General features: G+C 39.0%; 1 protein-coding gene across 4 annotated transcripts in view; it reads right to left on the bottom strand.

Annotated features, from left to right (window-relative positions):
* Nucleotides 1-20,153, bottom strand: part of STARD13 (StAR related lipid transfer domain containing 13) — a 304,337-nt gene that overhangs the window by 210,288 nt on the left and 73,896 nt on the right. For 3 of the 4 annotated variants that reach the window (XM_054825547.1, XM_054825554.1, XM_054825565.1), the window contains exons 3-4: nt 14,319-14,465; nt 9,618-9,752 (exon numbers count right to left, since the gene is read on the bottom strand). In XM_054825547.1, the coding sequence (XP_054681522.1) occupies nt 9,618-9,752; nt 14,319-14,465 (282 nt within the window). The remainder of the gene's footprint in view (nt 1-9,617; nt 9,753-14,318; nt 14,466-20,153) is intronic. The other variant, XM_054825575.1, reaches the window with a different exon arrangement.

The following is a 20,153-nucleotide window of genomic DNA, read 5'->3' as shown; positions in this document are numbered from 1 at the left end:
ATTTGGTACACCTAAGAGAAAAACAAAAAACAGTGGTGTTTGAAAAAGCTGTTCAAGTCAAGCAGAATCCCAAGCCTTCCCACATCTACCAGCTTTAGAGCACATCACTTCTTACTTACACAAAGGGCTGCATAATCCCATTTCAGTACTGTGAGATACCGTACATCCCAGGACAAGGGGATGGGCAAAGCTGCCTCCTCCCAGCAGAAGCCCAAGAGAAAGTTGTACCTTGAGAGGGATTATCTGTTAGAGAGATGGGATGCACGATTTGCTGTATTCATTTGCATAAAAAATGCTCTCCCTACGCATTGTGCCGGCCTCTGTCTCCGGTTTGTTACAGATGGAAGTCCCTTCTTCCCTAGCGTGGGAAACGGGAGAGAGCAGCCTACAAGCTCTCCAGAGTACAAAGAGCCTGGAGGTTTGTATTATGAGAGACCTTTGCACCACCGCTTAAGTGGGACTAGGGGTCTGACGCTACCCAAGCTCTGAAGCACCGCACAAGCACTTCTGCAGTCCAGGCAGAACACATTTTTAACTATACATCTCTGGTAATGTTTGAATCTCTCAGCTTTCCTCTTGCTGGGAATAACTATCATAAAAATCAAAGGCTCCAGCTCAATCGTGTGTGCCACCTGATCGACGTGCAAAGTAGCTGAGAGAACCCTGTCTGAATAAGAATGACACAAGTCCCAAAACTGGGGCCAAGACGGTGAAAATGAGTAATAAAATGAGTAATAGCTACACTGGAAGAGAAATTACTTTGATAAAACTACATGCATAGAACATACTCTTTTTTTTCACGCTGTTGTAACAAAAATATTACAGGGCCTGAAAAAGAGTAAGCAAAATCCTGACAGATAGTAGAGAGATAAGGTATGATTGTACATACCTCCCTGAAGAAAACTGTGCTCAACAAATCCCACAAACAAAAATACAGCAGACAGTGTGGTAGGGTCCAATGCAGCACACGCCCGCCAATCTCACCCATGGGAGCCGGTGTACTCTATTGCCTGTTCTTTTCTGCGGCTGCTACAAAACATAGTACAACACTGTACTGTCACCCAATTAAAGACACAGTGCGTTGCATTTAAAAGGACGAGCCCAGCTGCTGGCATAAAACATGGAAACAGGAGAAAAGAGAGAGAAAATGTTTCCCTTTTGCACTTCATTGAGTATAAAGTTAACTGTATAGACTAAGGTTATCTCTCTTTATATTTGCATATGCATGGTATAATTTACTGGTATGGCTCCTGATCGCCTCGTTACGCATTTATAGAGATTCTTATTTTGACAGCTTGCATCCCACATCTACTGACAGAGAGTCAGGACGTTTCAGTCTGTCCTTGAAAAGCAATGCGTTTCTGAGGCTGTGTACCAATGCTGAAAGGTAAGTCAGCAATTTTAGTGTCTATTATTAATAAGATTGCGCTATTATGAAACGTGATTGTGTTCCTGCAAACGGTCAGTGTTATCAGAAATACAACACAAAAAACAGCACTGAAGAGTACTGGTACCTTTTGGTTTCTCCAAAAGAATTCAGCTAGAAGATCTGAAAATTAACATAACTAATGTCATTCTAGAATACTGAAAATTTCAATTTATATATGATAAACATGTCTATGAAAGCCACGTAGCACACATAGGATTAATTGGGATGTATATATTAATGAATCCATGCTCGCCCACAGCTCTCATCTCGTCACTACAGCCAGACCTAGATGGCAAATCTCGCTGAGCGTGTTTGGGACAGTTATTAGGAGACAGGGCTGGGCTGGCTCAGAAAAGCGCTCACTCAGTGTGTCTGCTCACGGGGTTGTGGTGGAATCACCACCGAGCCCAGCCGCTCCGCTGCTGCCGCCGTCCCTTGCGGAGGTGGGTCACCTCTATTTCCCAACTGCTCCCGCGGTCGCTCGCTTGTTCAAAGCTTCTCTTACAACATAAACAGACGTTATCAGTTTGAACTACATAAATAGTCATGTAATGCCAAGCAATAAAAATAACCAGTTCTAGTCTCCTCCCAATACAGATTTGCATTTCATACACCTCTTGAACTACATCAAATGAACTTTACTCCAAAATGAGTTGGAAAGTTTGATTTTACTTCATATTGTATGCAAAAAAGTGCATATAAATTACCTTGTCCAGATCCATTCAAGCATAACTAATTATTGTTAAATTATTTCTCAAAGCCATTTTATGAATAAGGATAAATAAACTCTTTCCTTTCTTATATAGCTAATTTAAAAAAAAAATACACAAAGCATGTCTCCTGCCTCCAAATAATCCTTATGAAAACTAAATTAAAATAAGTATTTTCATAGATTAAGTGATGTAACCGTAACAGTTCAAGGTAATGTTAATTGCTGTGTAGCTACATTAGGATTATCATCTTCAGCTGACTTCAACATTTTTGTCAGAAAAAAACCAGAACTGAGCTAATAATTAAGAAAAAAGTATGTTAAATATTTTATTTAAGGAATGTTGTGACATTTCCCAAACAAACTATTCGATAAATACTTTTAGGTCAGTTCTGAAACACACCACAATTTGCTCCTAAATGAACCAGAATGACCTAAAAGATTTAATTTCCTTGGAACTGACACTAACATCTCAAGAGTCTCATCAAGCAAGAAGACACGGGCTTTTCAGGCCATTTGGAGTTCAGGATTACAACCACCAAGAAACAAACCAACCCCTTCGCTATCCAACCATCTGCATGCAGAGCAGTTATGGTGCAAGATGTTGGAGTCTCCTCACTAAAATACTCTGAGCAAAACTTAAAAGCTATGTGGTAAATCAGAACAATTAAGATGATCTATAAGCGTGCATTTGGTTTGTGTGTGTTTGGGAAGACTTCTCTTTCTCTGGCCAGTGAAGACAGGTCTGGTCAAAACCACAAAAGAACGAAAGTAAACTCCAAACAAAACCACCCCTTTTTAATTCTGATCAGATAAATGCAAAAGCAAAATTCCAAGAAGCTGCAATACAATTAGCAGGTAACAATCCTGTCCTCCCTCAAAAACCATTTAATAATAATATGGCAGCATTTCTTGCTATTCCATGTAAGCACTGCAATGCCAAGATCCAGTTTAAAGTCTCTAAGCACCGTTAAACGGGACCCACAGCTCAAGATGCCATTTCTAAAACGAAAAGGTAGTGGCCTACCAACTGGCCCTGTGACCTCTTTCATTATGGTCATTTTAAATGTAAAAATTGGTAAGAATGTGTAATGAAACAGTTTGTTATTAGCCAGTTCTGATAAACACAATAATTTTATACTATTCACCCACCTTTTTTAACTCAGGGCCTCTTTCTGCCACCACCAGAACTGAACCCTGAGACAGTGAGTTCTCGGCTCCGATCCTGCAAATGCCACTCAGATGCTCGACCTGCTCAGTGAGACGGATTTAGTGTTTGCTGGTTTGGTATATTTACATCTTCTTGATTCGTAAAGCCTGAGCCTGTATCCAGTGAGGTTTCACTGATCTGCTAGACCTAGTACAGGCTTTTCCTGGGACAATGAATTCCTCTACTACCAAGAAACTATAGTTCATCTTAAAACAGGGAAGATTCTGTCTTTCAGGAGCACTTGATCATCTCAGAAACGCCTACAAGCCTAGAGTGCTCCTGGGCAAGAAGGGTGACCTCCCCACCATGCAGGCAGAGCAGGGGAAGAATGGAAACGCAGCCATCCTGTTCAGATGGGAGAAAGTTCACCATAACGGGGTACAGCTGGAAGGAGAATGGGTCACATTACCTATTTCATCATGCCTCTCTCCCAGCAGGATACTGGTTGTATGAAGTACTGAAAGCAAGAAGAAAAATTCTGCAAAGTTGATGTTTCAGGCTACCTGCGTTTACACTGGAGAGCTAATTTGCTGACATCATTAATATCAACATTAAGGATACATAGGAAAGCAATTCATATGACTAAAGGACACAGTTTGAAAATTGTTTTTGCGAGAATAAGAACACGTGGAGTTAGCACTTTCTATGAGGAAGGATAGTCTGGGAGAAAAAAACACAGATTGTGTACAGATTCTGCTCTTGACCATGCTGCAACCAACCAGTACAACTTTGAGAAAGTCAATGAGGACCTGATTTCCACAAAGTTTTCTGCATCTTATCTGCATGAGCTATGCTACTTTTACAAGCACAGTTAGTTGAAGTATAGATAGAAATCTTTAGCTCCAACAAAGCCATATAACTGTGTCTTCAAGCACAACATCTCTTTGAGAAAATGGAGCATTGAACGCTATGTCTCCATCACTCAGGTCTAGGCTTCTTACTTCATCTTCTTGCACTTCATGGGTTGTACAACGTGGACTGACAACAGGATGGGCAGAGAGCTCTCAGAGGTAAGAAATCTTTGGTTGCACAAGTCTTCTCAGGGCTTTACTATCAACTTTGTCAATGGGGAGCAAGGTCAGAGTAAAGCATGATCTGCCTAATCTTCACCTAGGGAAACACACCCTACTAGATAATGGACATAACTGCTGCTATAAATTGTACCATGAACCAGTAACTTTATGACCACATCCAGCCGTGATAGTGTGTAAAACTTATTTCAGAGCCAGGTTATATACACTTATCTTCTAATCTCGGATGTAAAATGAAGGCTATGCTTACATATTTCATGGAGAAATGAAGGATCAGCCTAAGGTTTGCAAATACTTTAAAATCCTCAAATTCCAAAAGAGTGCTTAGTAGAAATACAAACTCCTATGAGTTGCCACATCATAACTTCCTTCTGTACTGGACGTTGGCAGCTATCTGATAAAAGGCTTGTCACACATGCTCACTAATGGAATAATCTCTGATCCCTGCTGGTCCAGGGGCAGCAATATTGAACAAGTAGTGCATAAGAGACACAATGATTCTGATTTTACTTTGGCTGTTTTTACTTTTGAATTTCTCTGGCCTCAAACAATGTCAGAGGGTCAGGCAGGCATCCCACTGCCTACAGAGAGATAATGACTACTATAGTCATAGATTATGGTATTATTAGTTTTATATTTCTAAACAATGTCAGAAGATATCAGGCATCTCTGGAACCTCTGACCTAATCTCTGAGACACTAAGCATCAACTAGCATTTCTCAGCAAAAAAAAAGAATAATTTATCTTCTTAAAAGAATCACAAACACTTCTCAGTCATGTGGGTTACAAGGCACTGGTTTGCTTCCTGTTTTCTGAATCAAGAGGCTTAGCACAAACTGTACTTCTACAAACAGTTTAAGCTATCAGATGCTGGCACTGATGCTGAAAGAAGCAATTCAGCGTGTCTCGTCTCCAGCCACTCTCACCCTCTCTTGCACCAGCCTACATATTCCGGTGGCTGAGCAGTGAATCAGACTGAGAATCCAGGTTAAAACAAACCTGAGACCTATAAAATGATTAATTTTAGCCTTCTCGGTTTAAGGTACTCAAGCTATTTGTGGAACTAAAGCATGAGAAATCAAAAGTGTGCTCAGCTGTACTCAAAAAGAAAGCATAAAAGCAGATAAAGGAAGAAGCCCACCTTGTAACCAATATATGAAGTTTTATTTCCTTACTGATTCACAGAGTGCATACTGCCCAGGATATTGTAGTATCTGCAAGACCTAGAGGGTTTTCACACCACCTGCTATCGGACTCGTAAGTCAGACCATCCAGGTCTCCAAGTTTCCTCTGCTCAGTGCATGGAGACGCAGGCAGTTCCCAGCGAAGGCCAGACCATAACTTATACGCCACGGGAGGGATTTAGCTCACCCAGCTCTAAGCACCTATGCTCCAGCCATTCACTTCTTCAAATACTCAACCAACCAACATCAGCACTTTGGGGGCACAAAACACTTCAACCAGATCACCTATGTTCAGACGACTACTTCAGGGTGAGGTGGATCTTGCTGTAGAAGTGCTTTTTTTCTCTCCATTAATCGAATCTCTATGATGTAGACACAAACTCACAAATGCCAGCATTCATCTGGTGAAATTTTGCTCTTTGTCTCTCAGGCACCTGACTTCCCCACCACCTTAGGTACATATCTCCTTTAGTGCCTCAGAAATAACGTTTCCCACAGTGAAGCAACTTTTGGGGGCAGGAGGGAGGCAAGACATGACATGACACGACACACTATTGCCGTAAACCCATGATTTTCCTAATTATTCTATCAAAATGTTGCAACAAGTGTGAGTAATCTTTTAAAGGCATATAAACAGAATACCTACTGTGACACAAGTTTGCCAAAGAAACCTTCATTGCACCTTCTAAGCTGACAGCCTAGTTGGTGTCCATGAATGTGTGCAGCTAACATCACTGCCTTGTACTGAGAATTGAACAACTGTGTCCTGTATAATTCTCTGCATATTATTCCTGAATTACAGCATCCCTGCTATTTCTGACATTGGTCTTCTCCGCTATATTTGCTAATCTTAGTAAGTTATGGAGTATTTGGTTCTCTAAACGCCTCGGTATATGAGGGGAGTGGAGACAGATAAGCTCTTTTTGACCTCCTGACTCATAAAAAATTGGAAGAGAATCAAAACTAGCTCATCAAAATACAATGGGTCTGATTTATCTCTGTGTTACTCCCAAGCTATGTATTATACCACTTGGATCATGGGAGTTAAACGGATGCAACCTGGGTGTGACACAGAAAGAATTAGGCCTTTTCTCATTGGGATCCATTGGTAAAGCTGTAAGAAAAGTAACTTTGGCATGGCATTTTTAAAAAATATAGAAAAGTCTGTATCTTAAGGGATAAGCAGTGAAAATTTGGGTATTGGAGGGATATGACAGACTCACGCAGACTGCATGCCTCGAGCTAGACATGGCATTATTTGTATTTGCCTGAAATATAGCACGATACGCCAAAAGCAGCACTTTGAAGAAAGTTAAATGATCTGCTCTCCTGAATGAAATTTGCAAACACCCAGTTTCAACATTTATCCCTAATTTAAAGCACTGGCCAATTGAAAAAACAGCCCAGTAATTTCTAAAGAAATTCTGTGCCTCCAGTAGGTTTCTAGACTGATGGTGTCCTAAGCAACAGTATTATTTTCCGCATTACACTGCTGTTACTACGGTATTACAAATGTTTGATGCATGGACTGTACTGATGAAGATTCATAGAACTGCTATTTATTGGACTACTATTTCCTGAATTTCAATAAAAAGAGAAATGTAGACTTCAGAAAAGAAAAAAACCCCAAAGTTACTTTCTCTGCCTTCTCTCCTACTCTCTTCTAGCCAAACAACTGTATTACTGCAACATCATTTCAAAAACATTTACATAGTACTAGTGGGAAGGCAGTTAAGCAACGATACTTGTACGTGCCTGAACATTCGGCCAAGGTGAAAAATAAATAAAGCTGGCGAATATCTTACTTTTTACTGCATTCTACTATCTATTCCAACTAGAACAAGCGACAAATCAGAACAAATGTTTGTGCTTTTGCAGAAATGGAAAACAGCAAACATTTTCTAAGGAAAGGAAATAGCTGGTGGGAAGACAATAATGTTTTCAATTAGTAAGTAAGTGGAGCCCACATTCAAATTTCCATTTCAGTGAACAGGAGTAGGCTCATTTAATGAAATACAGAATTTGTACGGTGGCATGCATATCATTCTTTGGTAGATGAACAGTATGACAGTTTTAAAGATACCTTTAATTTAATATATTTGGCTTTAATCAAAATTGCATAGATAACTTGAAATAAGCACCTCATCAGGAGAAAGAAAACTGCAGAACTACTGACTTAATGTGTAATTAGTGCTAAAATCTGTTGGCTTTGGGATCGCAGAAAGGGAGGGTGGCGTATGTGATGCCAATATATGAAAATGCCTCTGAAGCTATCTGTGGAAGAGATGCTAGTAGGACTGATATGCATGGCAGAGAATTACCAGAGAGTATGCTTAAGAACAGAATAAACAGTAACACAGGTTAACAGGGAAGCGTAAGGGTGGCTTTTGGAGGCCACGTCTCGGTAATCTAGACAAGTTCTTTGAACGATCCTGCAGATATGGCTGACACGATGTACTTCCATTTCAAAAAGCTTCTGATGAAGCTATCTATCAAATTCAAACTATGCTGTCAAGGACGAAAAATAAAAAAAAGACATCAGGAAATAAAAATGTGTTTTCATTGCTAACTGAAAGCAAAAAAAAAAAAGGTTAGGAATAATTGGTTGCTTTCTTTTATAGTGGATGGATATTACTTGACCGTCTCACAGATGTATGTTCAATGCGTTCATAAATGATCTGGAAAATGGAGGAATAAAGAAGGACAGAGTTTTCTGATGATGTTAAATTACAGAGGTTAATAAAAACGAAAACTGACTGCCAATTGCTGCAAAAGGACCTCATGATGCTGAATGAGCACAAGATAAACAGGCAGATAAAAGTCAGTACCAATAAATACAGTCAGGCACACTGAAAAAAAGACCCCCGTCTCAGGTAATTACTTCTTCCTATAAGATTCCTAAGATTCAATTTTTCACAGTACAAGAATTACAGACAAATTAATAATCCAGTAGCAAATCTGCAATAAGAAATAAGTGTTTTTTCACATACTCCACAATTAAACCTTGGAACTCATTGCTACAAGATGCTTTGAATATCAAAAGAACAAATGAATACAGATGAATACAAAAGACACAACTAGTGGCAAAAAAAGACCCTTGGGGGCTATTAATTACAAAACTGCTATACAGTGTCTGGCTTCACTGTGTCTGCACAATAAATACCTCAAAGGAAGCTGAGACGGCTTTCTGTCTGCTTACCCTGTTCTTACACTTCTTTCCTGAACATCCAGTGTTGGCCACTGCCAAAGAAAGGATACTGGACTATAAGTACCTTTGCTTCAATCCAATGCAGCCATTTTTCTGTTGTGTGATGATCGTGGACACTGCCGGCACCCAAGTAATTTAAAACTGAGAGGCAAAACCATCTGCATTTCGGAATCAAGATACTCATCCTAAAATGGCTTACATTTAGGCATTGAGGAAGTGAATCAAAGCCTTTTGAGAAAACCCTTTGATAGATTTTAACAGAGTTACATTGCAGACTACAGCATCACCTTGTAAAAAAACCCAAAATAAATATTGCTATTATTGGTTAGAAATAGAGTATAGCTAAACTTCCAGAGCTGAACACTTCTGCTTGCAGAGAACACGGGGTAGAATCCACCTTGAATTGGGCCTAACCAACAGCCAAATTAAAAATACTAAGAGACTAATTCTAAAATAAGCAATGAAGAAAAAGATGCGGTAGTTGTTAATCTGATGCCTGGAATCCATGACATCCAGCTTCCAGGTGAGATTAATTACTTTTTAGAAATGCCCGTTTCTTTTCACTGAGTATAAAGGCAGTCCAAGTGACTTGTTCAGATGTAGAAGTCTTCTCTAGAGTTATCTAAAATCAGCTTAGATGATTCCCACAGCCCTGGCGTCTCACTGAAGACTGACTTAACTTTTATCTGTACCTCTTTTGCAAACCAAACTCCTCCACACAGTGCAATATTTGCAGAACAAATTACTTTGAAGAAATGCAAAGTCAATTTTAATGATAAATAGTAAATTTTGAGGTTACTGAACCTTAGAGTCAGAGAATGTTGTAAATACGCTGTAGCTACTTACATCGGTTTTAGGTCTTGCTCCAGTAGACCCTGGGTAAGGTAAACAGTCTAGATCCTGGTATTCTGCTCTTCTGTTTTTCCAAGATACCTTTCCTTGATGATCTCCATAAAAGCCTGTCTCTACTTGAACAGGGCACTGTAAGAGAATTTTAAAAACCCTGTAAATAAAGGCAAGTCATAAATATTTTAATGTGAACTGCAAGATAAAAACATTGGAATTTTATCTTTTTAAAGCTTTTTTTCTCTGATGTAAGGTAAACATTTGGCTTCAATCTTTTTTCTTAAAACCACCTGCTGCATCATTTTTACATTTTGCTAAGTATCTCGATATTATGTGAAGTGGTTTCCTTAACAGCTAGTACGCACAACTGGAGAACTAATAAATACTAGTACACCTTCCTAAATATCAAGGAACTGAATCACCTCTACCTTAGAAACAGAAATGGTTTTATTCGAATTATTTAAAACTATCTTTTCACTTTATTTCATGTTCGTTTTTCAAACTTGAACAGAGACCCAGCAAATTCCCATTTTCACATCACAGACACTGAACTTTCCAAATCCCCTTTTCCTTGTCCCCCACAAACCTGGGGAGATCTCGCTCAATTGCTCCACTCCCACACCATTTTTTGGAACTCTGGGCTGCACTGAATGCAATGCTGGGACGAGATCAACTGTGCAGCATTCCCCCATGTATCCTGGTTTGCCTGAAAATAACACCGAGGTGTGTGAGCAAGGAGCAAGCCGTGCTGCAATCCAGCAGGATCCATGCTGGGAACAATCAGGGAACCAGGATCATGGGCGCACTGCAGAGCGGTCCCAAGCTGTTGGGTACAATCAATCAAAATCAGCCCTTTTTCTGGCTGGTCCCCTTCACAAGAGGACAAATTTGCTGTTGGTCTTTAACAGCAACTGTCTAGTTCCCAGTTAGTATATTTTTATGGCTGTAAAATGAGGAGGCTTTGGAAAGCTGACAGAAGAATCAGTATACGGCCCCCCCAAAATTTGAAGATAATACACTATTGCAAAAGAATTAAGAGAATGTGTAAGTTAAAGACAAAATTTCTTCAATGAAAGTCATATCTCTAATAGAAGACAGGGTAATTATAGTCAAACAGGATTTTGGTGTCACTATCCATGAATGATAAAGGACTAAAATCAAAAAACGTGATTCTCATTCTTCAGATCTGCTGGCTTTTCTGTACTGAAACTGAGTACTAGACATCAAATGGCAACGAAGCAGATACATTAAACAACAGTGAAACGCACTGTTTACAGCAAGATTGGTTTATCTCTGCTATCTCATTTACAAAGTAGGTCCTTCTATATTGCTAAGAAAAACTTTTTTTTATAGGAAAGGTACAGCTTTTAGAGGAGCAGTACTATTAACTGCAGTTTTCCAAAGCTAGCAGCTTTGCTGTTAGTACATTCAGATAGCCCAGCTTTTTGTACTTATAGCATGTATTTGTAGCATTGGTGAGAGAAAATAATTTCATGCCGGTTAATTTTTTTCTGCCTTTTTTGGATCAGCTATGGAGTCATCCAGCCACTGCTATTGCCCAATGCTATTTCCAAATAAAAAAATGACCAGCAGTAACTTGCAGTTTACACAGAAGACTGACCAAGGGAAGTTAAACCTCTTAGCATTTTTCTGAAAGTTATTCTGTTTTGGAAAATACCTGAAATTTGTTCACCAAAATGCTACAAACCCCCTTACTCTGACCCTCTAGGTCCCATAACATTTATTCACCCAGTCCATTTTCATTAACTAGCAAATATTTAGACTTCTTCACGCAATTTTTTTGTCCAACGGCGTATTATTAATGACAGGTATCTCCACAACAGGAAAATGTAAAGAATAATAAAATATCAAATAGTTACTTCCATGAACAGATGAAAAAAATCCTTCAGTAGAAAACTGACTGGCTCAACCCAGTGATTAAATTACAGAATGTATTCCTGAGACACAGCAGCTGCCATACAAAATACTCCGTCATCTGTTAAAAATTGCCCACACTCTCAAGAGACCAATTTGCAGAGCAGCAGCTCCACCGAACGTGTTGCCACTCATACAGTAGTCACCTACTTCTGAGACCTCGGATCTACAAGTTGGCCTTGCATCTGTGAGCACTTCACCCCAAATCCTTTTCAATCATAATTTCCTGCGTCAGTTCCCAGTTTATATAATCAAAATAGGATAAAAACATATGAAGAACCCATAAGTGGTTCATTATTTTATAGAAGCCAAATTTACACAGTCACTAGTAAACATATGTCTGAGATAGATCTTCTTCCCATTCAAGTTTCATTGTGAGTGACAAGAATAAAACATTTGATACGTGTGGAACAAATTACAAGCTATAATAAGAAATATCGACCAAATGGGATGAATTGATAGAAGATAAATTACTTCTGCGACTTGTATGAAAACAAGAGTTTGTTCATTTTTTCCACTGCAACTGTCATTTTGAAATTTTCAAAATCTGTTTTTTCACAGTAAATTCATGGAGAGATTTAGAAGGATGTATTTTGCTTCTTTGCCTATACGGGAAGACGCAGGTCAGCCCATTTTGAGGCAAATTATTCTTAACTGTTTAAATTAGGGCAGATGATGCCCTTGTTCAGAAATGGTTTGACTACAAATACCTTTGCAGGAATAAGCAAAGGGCATCCCATCATCAGTTCCACAGCAGATTGTCCCTGAGTCTTTTCTTGTTCTGATCTTGCTGGTCTCATCAGGAAGACCTTTGTGTTAAATGACCTCTCCAGCTCTGGTAGTGAAATTGGCTCTTGGAGGTTTAAAGGACATTTCCAGTCTGCTAAATAAGGCCGCAATAAAAATGTGGCTGTTTCACATGAAGTTTGCCTGTCCATAGACAATTAAAATGAAGCAAGCTCTCCCACTTCAGAATGGGAAGAAGATGTGACCTGATAAAGAGGAGTGTAACTGCTCAAATATCATATTGAGGAAAATGGTAATTTTGACATTGATGTTAGAAACATCCTTGAAATCTTTTTGGACTTATCCAAACAGAGGCAACTATTGGTAAGGGAAACAAGTGTGCCAAGATCAGTGAGACTGGCTTGGAGGTAGGTTTTATCTGCAACTTAAGCATGACCAGCTCTGTATCACTATAGCACAGGCTTTTGGCAGGGGAACATGTCCCGGGAAAAAGGCTGTGCCCGAAGCCCCGACTTCTGCACTCAAAAGATGTCTTACCACTAGGCTTCAGTAAGAGAAATGCAAACGTCCAGGATGCTGGTGTTGGCATTCTCTATGCAACCACTTTTGGTGGTGGTGTTCTGATGTATCAAAGGGCATTTGAAAACATTGTCTATTTGGATTTGGTTTTCTGCTGTCTCCATGCTACATGCCCTTCCCTGAATGCTCCGGCAATGGATTTGAAGTCCAGTGTCCTATGATGTTCAAGTCATCATGGAAAAAGAATGATGCCTGACCAAAACATGGGTTTTGCCTTGGTAGAATAGGAAGAGCCATAAAATCACAGATGTTTGGATCACTGGTTACCAAAACCAGACTGCCTCACAATGGGAAGTGCTTAAACTCTGATGGCTTAGATTTCACTTTCAGGCAGAAAAGCAGACTACACCGACACTGCATTTTGGCAGAAGACATTGAGCAGTCTCCTACAAGAAGACAGAACACTGTCCATTAATAGACAAGTTAATGATGAAATTAATTCAGTTGGACAGACCTGGCTCTGACTTGCTGACAGGTACAATAAGAAAGAAACGAGAGACAGTCCTGGCCACCCTGTTACTAACACTCTCTCTGCAGCATATGAAAACACATACTGCAAAGCGCAACACTGAGATGCAAGATCCTGAACTTCCCACCTTGAGGAGCATGAACAGTACAGACATTAAAGAACTTACTTTTACAAAATGAGGCATCATTGAAACAACAGCGACGGCAAAGGCATTCAAACAAGCTCACCTTTCAGGAATTTCAAGCCAACACCAACACCCAGAGCTGTAAATCCATACAACTCTATCTTAAGAACTGACTTTAATCATAGCTTAAAGCAGAGAACAAACACCCCTGCTTCTCACACTGTTCACTCTCCAGTTACTTGCTTCTATAAAAACCCTTGCTTATTCAAAAATTACTAAAATAATATCATTGCTCCTTAATCCCATTTGCCCTCAAAATAAAAGCTTGGGAAACTGTGTACCATCAACTGATGACACCCACTATCATGAAATATTCTTAACAACAGCAATGCAGCTCTAAATCAAATATTCGGATAAAATAAAGAAACAAAAATATTAATTCAACTCTTAATGAAGATACATAGTGTCTCTCTTGTTGTTATGTCTTTAAAGAAATATAACAAGTATAAATAGGCTAGCACTGGAACTTTAACAATATTCTACCCTGAAAAACTATCAAATGCCATCATCTGGATTCAAATTCCCCTCTAAAAAATGTGTCTAATGATTTTAAGCCATATTGACAGAAAACATACAAGTTTCATCCCATGACATTTCTGTTTATTTGGCTGTTAGTTGTCTAAGCTGCTCATGAGATTTCATGTGAGTGAATACTGCAACTGACTTGACCCTTGAACCTGAGCTCCTCAGCCTATCCAGAAACACAACCAGATCTGAAAACCATGGCTTGATGAGCATCTGATAGCTAAACATTAGAAAACATATCATACGACCCACACATTCTTACCAGTTGCTTGTGCCTTTTGGTAGAAGGAGTACTGGAGGGAGAAGAGCCAGCACTCAGAGCTTCTTCAATATCTAAGTTCAACTGTTCAAGCTTCTTCATAAGACATGACATAGAGTCTGACCATTCACATCCTTTTTCTGGTTGGGTCTAAAAGAAATCAAACATACATTAAGTCTTAAAATATTCAAGCCTTTTGTGACTTGAAGACTCTAATTTTTCTGGCTAGCCCTCAAGGAAAAAAGCTGACCAGCTCTTTCCCTGTCCTTGGGTAACTTTCTCCATTTAGAAAGCTTCAATTATCACTTCGGTCCTGATGACAAATATTCATAGCTGCTCTTCATACCCAAATGATCACACTCCATCTCTGCATATCTGAATGGCTTTCTAACACTTCATCTTGGGTGAACCATTGCAAGCCCAAGCTAAGCACAACCAAGACCAAAACCAAAATAACTTCAATGTCTCCTCCTTAAGCCATTTCTATTTTAGCAACTCTCCACTGATTGCTCGCTGTCAAAAAGGATCAGGACATTCAAGGTCATCACGTGCAATGTGTTTTATTCTTACTACAATTCCAGACTTCGTCAAGTCTTGCAGCTTTCTTCTGCCCATCCATTAGGAGAATCTGTCTGTACAGCCAAAATACTTTATTGGTATCAAACATTTTCTGTTTTCATGAGTGCATTTTCCCCTTTTATCTGAACTGCTTCCCTGTATGATGAAAAACTTTAATCCATGGTAGTGCAACTGCCAAAAATACTTTTCTTGTTCCTCAGTTTCCTCCAAGTCCTTTCCAGTGACTCCCCTTAAGCATCTTTCCATGGCAGTTCCTGTGCACGCTGCCACAGAAAGTCTCGTTTTCCTCATTCAAATCACTTCTAAAGATCCACAAGAAAAATACAGTCACGCTGACCTTCTGTCATCACGGGCAGCTACCACTCCCCAGATTAGTCTCTGTTCTGGAGCTGCTTCAGTTCTTTCATCTTTCTTACTCTCACAAACAATACATATTGTTGCACAGATGATCATTTCATAGCAAACAATTCCAACAGACTGAGCATACAAACTGTAATACTACGTTGCCATCCTGCCAAAATCCTAGAAGCACCATACCGACCCTCCACGATACCGAGGGGAGCTAGACGAATATTGTTATTATTCTTACCTGACAAATCTTTATGGTGATTTGTTTCCTTATGAGGGTTTTGCAAGTGGGACAGAGAGATAATTGTAATTTGCTTACAATTGTAGAAAAAAGCTTTACAAATAGAATCCAGGAGGCTCACTCCAGTACTACACTGACATATATTATTACTAATGGGATTGCTCATTTCACCACAGTAACTAAGAATAAGGCCCCAGACCAGACATCTGGTCTCATATTACCAACTGACACATGTTCCCTTCAGAGGGGCTAGTATCTCTGTAGGGATTGTTTTGAAACACAGAAAATTAAATATCCAATCTTTAGTTTTCTAAACCTTTATTTGGAATTTCCCAAATTTTTATAACCTCTGAGTATTTCTCCTGAAATGCTGTTAAAAGTGCTAAGCTGTATTTCAACTCTGTAGCTATTAAAATTATTTAAACAGATCCTTTGATTACTTCCCATTGTCTTCTCAAACATTTTAAAGTAAAATATAGGAAATACATAAGGTGTTCCACAGAAAGCGAGTATCAAAACACAGTCATGTTGAATTCTTTATGAGATGATCTTAGGAAATGTGCACGTTGATAAAGGTCTACGACACTCATTTCTAGACAAAGTAAAGATTCTACATTTTCCTGTAGTTATGCTTCCTCACGTACTATCTTTCCAATACTAAAGAACACTCAAAAAAACCAACAACAAGGGAAAAAAAACCATAACCCAACCCAAACTCCAGCAACAACAAATGTAGAAAGTCTGTCAAAATCTAATATGAAGGTTCTATTTCTCAACACAGTTAAACTGTAATTTAAGGAAACGGAGCTGTAAGAATATGCTTTCTTACCAATCAGTGGTAAACAATTCTGAGGCAACAATTACATAATGGAAAGGAGTAAAATGTGTTTGATTTCAGTGAGCTATGCAAAAATTGTACTTGCCAGCTGACAAACATTAAAGGTTATGTTAGAAGTTAGGATTTTTGAGTTCAATAAAAAGCAGGAGAGATTTACACAAGTGCAAACAGTCCATTTTCTGTTCCATGACAGAAAAGAGTATTTCGGGGGGCTGGAGGGGTGCCTCTAATTTAGCATTTTCTATAGAAAATGCGAAGATGAAAATTCATGACTACTTTAAGAAAGGCTTCCAAATATTTCTGATGAAGACACTCCAAATGCGTGTAATAATGCACATATATTATACAGTGTTACAGTAAAAAATACAGCTCCATGCATTGGGAGGCAGACTTTGCCTTTATCTTGACAAATATTTACCTACTGGAACAATACTTCCAGCATTCACCAACACTCTGCAATACCTCTCTATGAGCCAAACCCCCTTATTTTTATAAATTTTTTGGTTTACTGTAAGAGAACTCAAACCACAGTCATTCCTTTAAAATACAAGTCCTAAAGAGTTTCCCCAACCTATAACTCTCCTAGCTTTCTCCATTCAGTTCTTTTTTAGTTCAGTAAGATGCTATATAGTGTCTATTAAGGGGACGAGGAAAAAGATGGGTTTTCATTACCCTTCAAGATAAAGCCAAATGGGCCTAGTTAACAAATGCCATTCACTAATTGGAAATTTGGCACAAAAGCGCCATTTGGAACAAATGCTGATTGGCTATGTATTTCAAAGGTTGCCCGAAATTCCTGCTGAACAGCAACAACATGATGCTACTTACATTCAAAAATATACAGCCTGCACAGTAGGACTTCTAACCAGTGAATAAATTCTGCCTAATCCGTTCACAAGGAACACAGCTCCCCAGTGTTCAGCCCTAGTAACTAGGTTGGACGCTATCAAAGTGCTCAGAAGAGCTGAGTATCAGCATGTCCTGCCCATAGCAACTGCAGAGGCAGTAGGGTCAGAGCATCTTTGGAAGGATGCTTTTGTGTCTTGCCCTTCAGGAGGAAAAAAAAAATCTCACTCTAAATTATCTAAGAATCACAGTCTGCTTTATTTATTGTTTTTCCCAAAAAAAGGTGTACAGGGAGAATACTCCTTTCCATATACTCTCAAGGTTTCCATTCTTTGTTGGAGTCACAGTCATTCAGCAATGCATGATTTTTGAAGCGATGCTACCTTTTGAAGAACCTGAAAAGCTTAGAGATAGAAGAGCATTACAGGAACACTTTTTGTATGTTACCTCGGAATACAGACTCACAGAATCATTTAGGCTGGAAAAGACCCTTAAGATCATCGAGTCCAGCTGTTAACCTAGCACTGCCAAGTCCACCACCAAACCATGTCCCTAAGCACCATGTCTACATGGCTTTTAAATACCTCCAGAGATGGTGACTCAACCACTTCCCTGGGCAGCCTGTTCCAGTGCTTGACAAGCCTTTTGGTGAAGAAATTGTTCCTAATATCCAATCTAAACCTCCCCTGGCACAACTTGAGGCCATTTCCTCTCATCCTATCCTAGACAGATGAGCAGTAGTAGAATGTGAGACCAGAGAATCCCTCGTCAAACAAATATTTCAAGGTGGAACAACTTTGTCTATGATGATCATGTCACACATTAGGCAGAGAATGACTTATTGGCCTTGAAAGTGAACTCCTTTACCATAAGGATTTCTCAAGTTCCATATACTCAGGTTAGGCAAAAAAGAAAAAAAAAATAATCATAAAACAGAGGTATCATCCTCTGTGCTAAATATAAAACTAAGTGGTATGCGCTGCCTTAAAGCAGTTACAAATGCAGCTATTATGCTTCAGATAGTTATTACATATGAACAACTAACCCAACTGTTTAATGTTTACTGAGACACATTTAGCAATCAGCCAAACATAAAATTCAGTTGTAGGTTGCTACTTCCTACAGCGACCACAGCTTGTTTTAGAACAGCAAGATTAATGTTTTTGTTACATGTACACATTCATATCCAGATTCTGTGTTCACTTACATAGCTGAAATTTCATTACTACCGATAACAAATTACAGAGGTAAAACAGGGCATGAGATTATGGTCCAGCACCTAAACAATTACTTGTTCTTTCATTAGGTTGAGAAGTAAATACATTCCAGACATTCAGCTATTTGTGCCTTTTGGACCAAAGGCTGCTGCACCCTGTTTTTCAAGTGTTCTTCAGTAATCTTATTCAGCAAAAACATCTGCGATAAAAGGCATATTTGTTTCCATGTTTTGCCCATGAAGCTTATTGCAATAGGCATAATAGCTGCCAGCAAATCCAAATTTAAACTGAAAGAATGTGGCAGAAATGAGCAAGTCCATATAGAACATTCAGAGGTCAGGGTTAACCTCACTGCCAGACCTCATCCTATACGGGAAGCAGAAAGGCTTCCAAGTGAAGGGTTATGAGAAAATTACACAACTCTAAATTTATCTGATAACTTGTGGCTTTCACTTCAGAAACTTTCAATAGGTCCAATTGTTCTGATAATTAATGTATTGTACAACTCTGAGAGATAAATTACCAACCTCCAAATAAAAAGATACCAATGCTATTTAACCCTCCTCCCTAATATTAAATTGGTTTAGATAAAATTCTCTCTGATGTACAGCCTAGATCCGCAAAGAATGATTTTATGGAAGTATTTCAGAGACCAAATATCATATTTTGCTCTTGCTGCACTGATGGGGGCTCCTCCGTTCTCAAAGAAGCTCTGTGTAAAAGAAGGTCTCTCAGCCACTAGTGGCTTTGCCTACAAGGACTGGGGAGGAAGCCAGATTGGTTCCTTAGACAAAATCCTTCTGGAAAAAAGTCTTTAGAATACAAAGGACTCTTTTAATCTCAAAATAGATTTATATGTGCCTTTTATATTGAAGATAAAATATTTCAAAGGGAGTCTTCCCTCATATCCCACTATAGTGTTGCTTAAATAGTTATAGGGCTTTTAGATGGACAACTAACTTGTGGCACCTTCACCCTGGAAAGCAGGTAAAGTAAACTCCACAGTTAGCAACCATTCCACTTCTAAGAACTGTATTGCTGTCCATCTGAAATGATCAAGGAAAGTCTCTTTAATCTCTTAACTCAGCAAGCAAAACCATGCACATAGGTAGTTTGCTGGGAAAGAGAAAACTCTTCATGGATGTCGCATAAAATTCAGAGCAACCTGGATCCTTGTGATCCCCAAAATATGGAAGCATTCACCTAAGATGGGCTGTTAGGATCTCAGCATGTTCCCAAAGAAAAGGTACAGAAAAACTAATATGAAGAGAGTGTTAATGTAATCGGTTTTAAAGGAAATGCCTTTTCCAGGATGAACCCTTTTCCCCCAAACCTATGATACTACACTTCTTAAATACCGCTGTGTATGGACCTTCGTTTTTCCTTCCTGTACAGTCGCTTTCTCCTTTGTGCTTTCCTGCCTGAAGGTGTGCTGCCCCAAGCTAGTCATTTCTTCAAACAGGTTTTCAGAAGTGACACAAGCTGTAACTGCATGAATCTGATAAAACTTTGTCAGTGTTTGATGCTCTAGAGCAAATTAAACTAATTTTTAAAGACATTTAAGGTTGTTTCTGGCTTTTTGCCATTCCCCCTTACAGTGCCACCACATAACTGACTTCATCTTCTTTCATTAAGCTTAACTGTGCATTTCTATAACTTGCATGTTTGCATTTTAGTAAACTACTAGCTATGTCTTTCAGGATGAACACAGTACAATATAAAAAAATATTGTGGAAATGCTAACTTCAAGACATAGAACAGTAAGAATA

Source organism: Grus americana, chromosome 1 (assembly GCF_028858705.1).
Source record: "Grus americana isolate bGruAme1 chromosome 1, bGruAme1.mat, whole genome shotgun sequence".
Taxonomy (NCBI): domain Eukaryota; kingdom Metazoa; phylum Chordata; class Aves; order Gruiformes; family Gruidae; genus Grus; species Grus americana.
The sequence above is the reverse complement of the archived record's forward strand: the minus strand, read 5'-3'. Positions and strand labels throughout refer to the sequence as shown.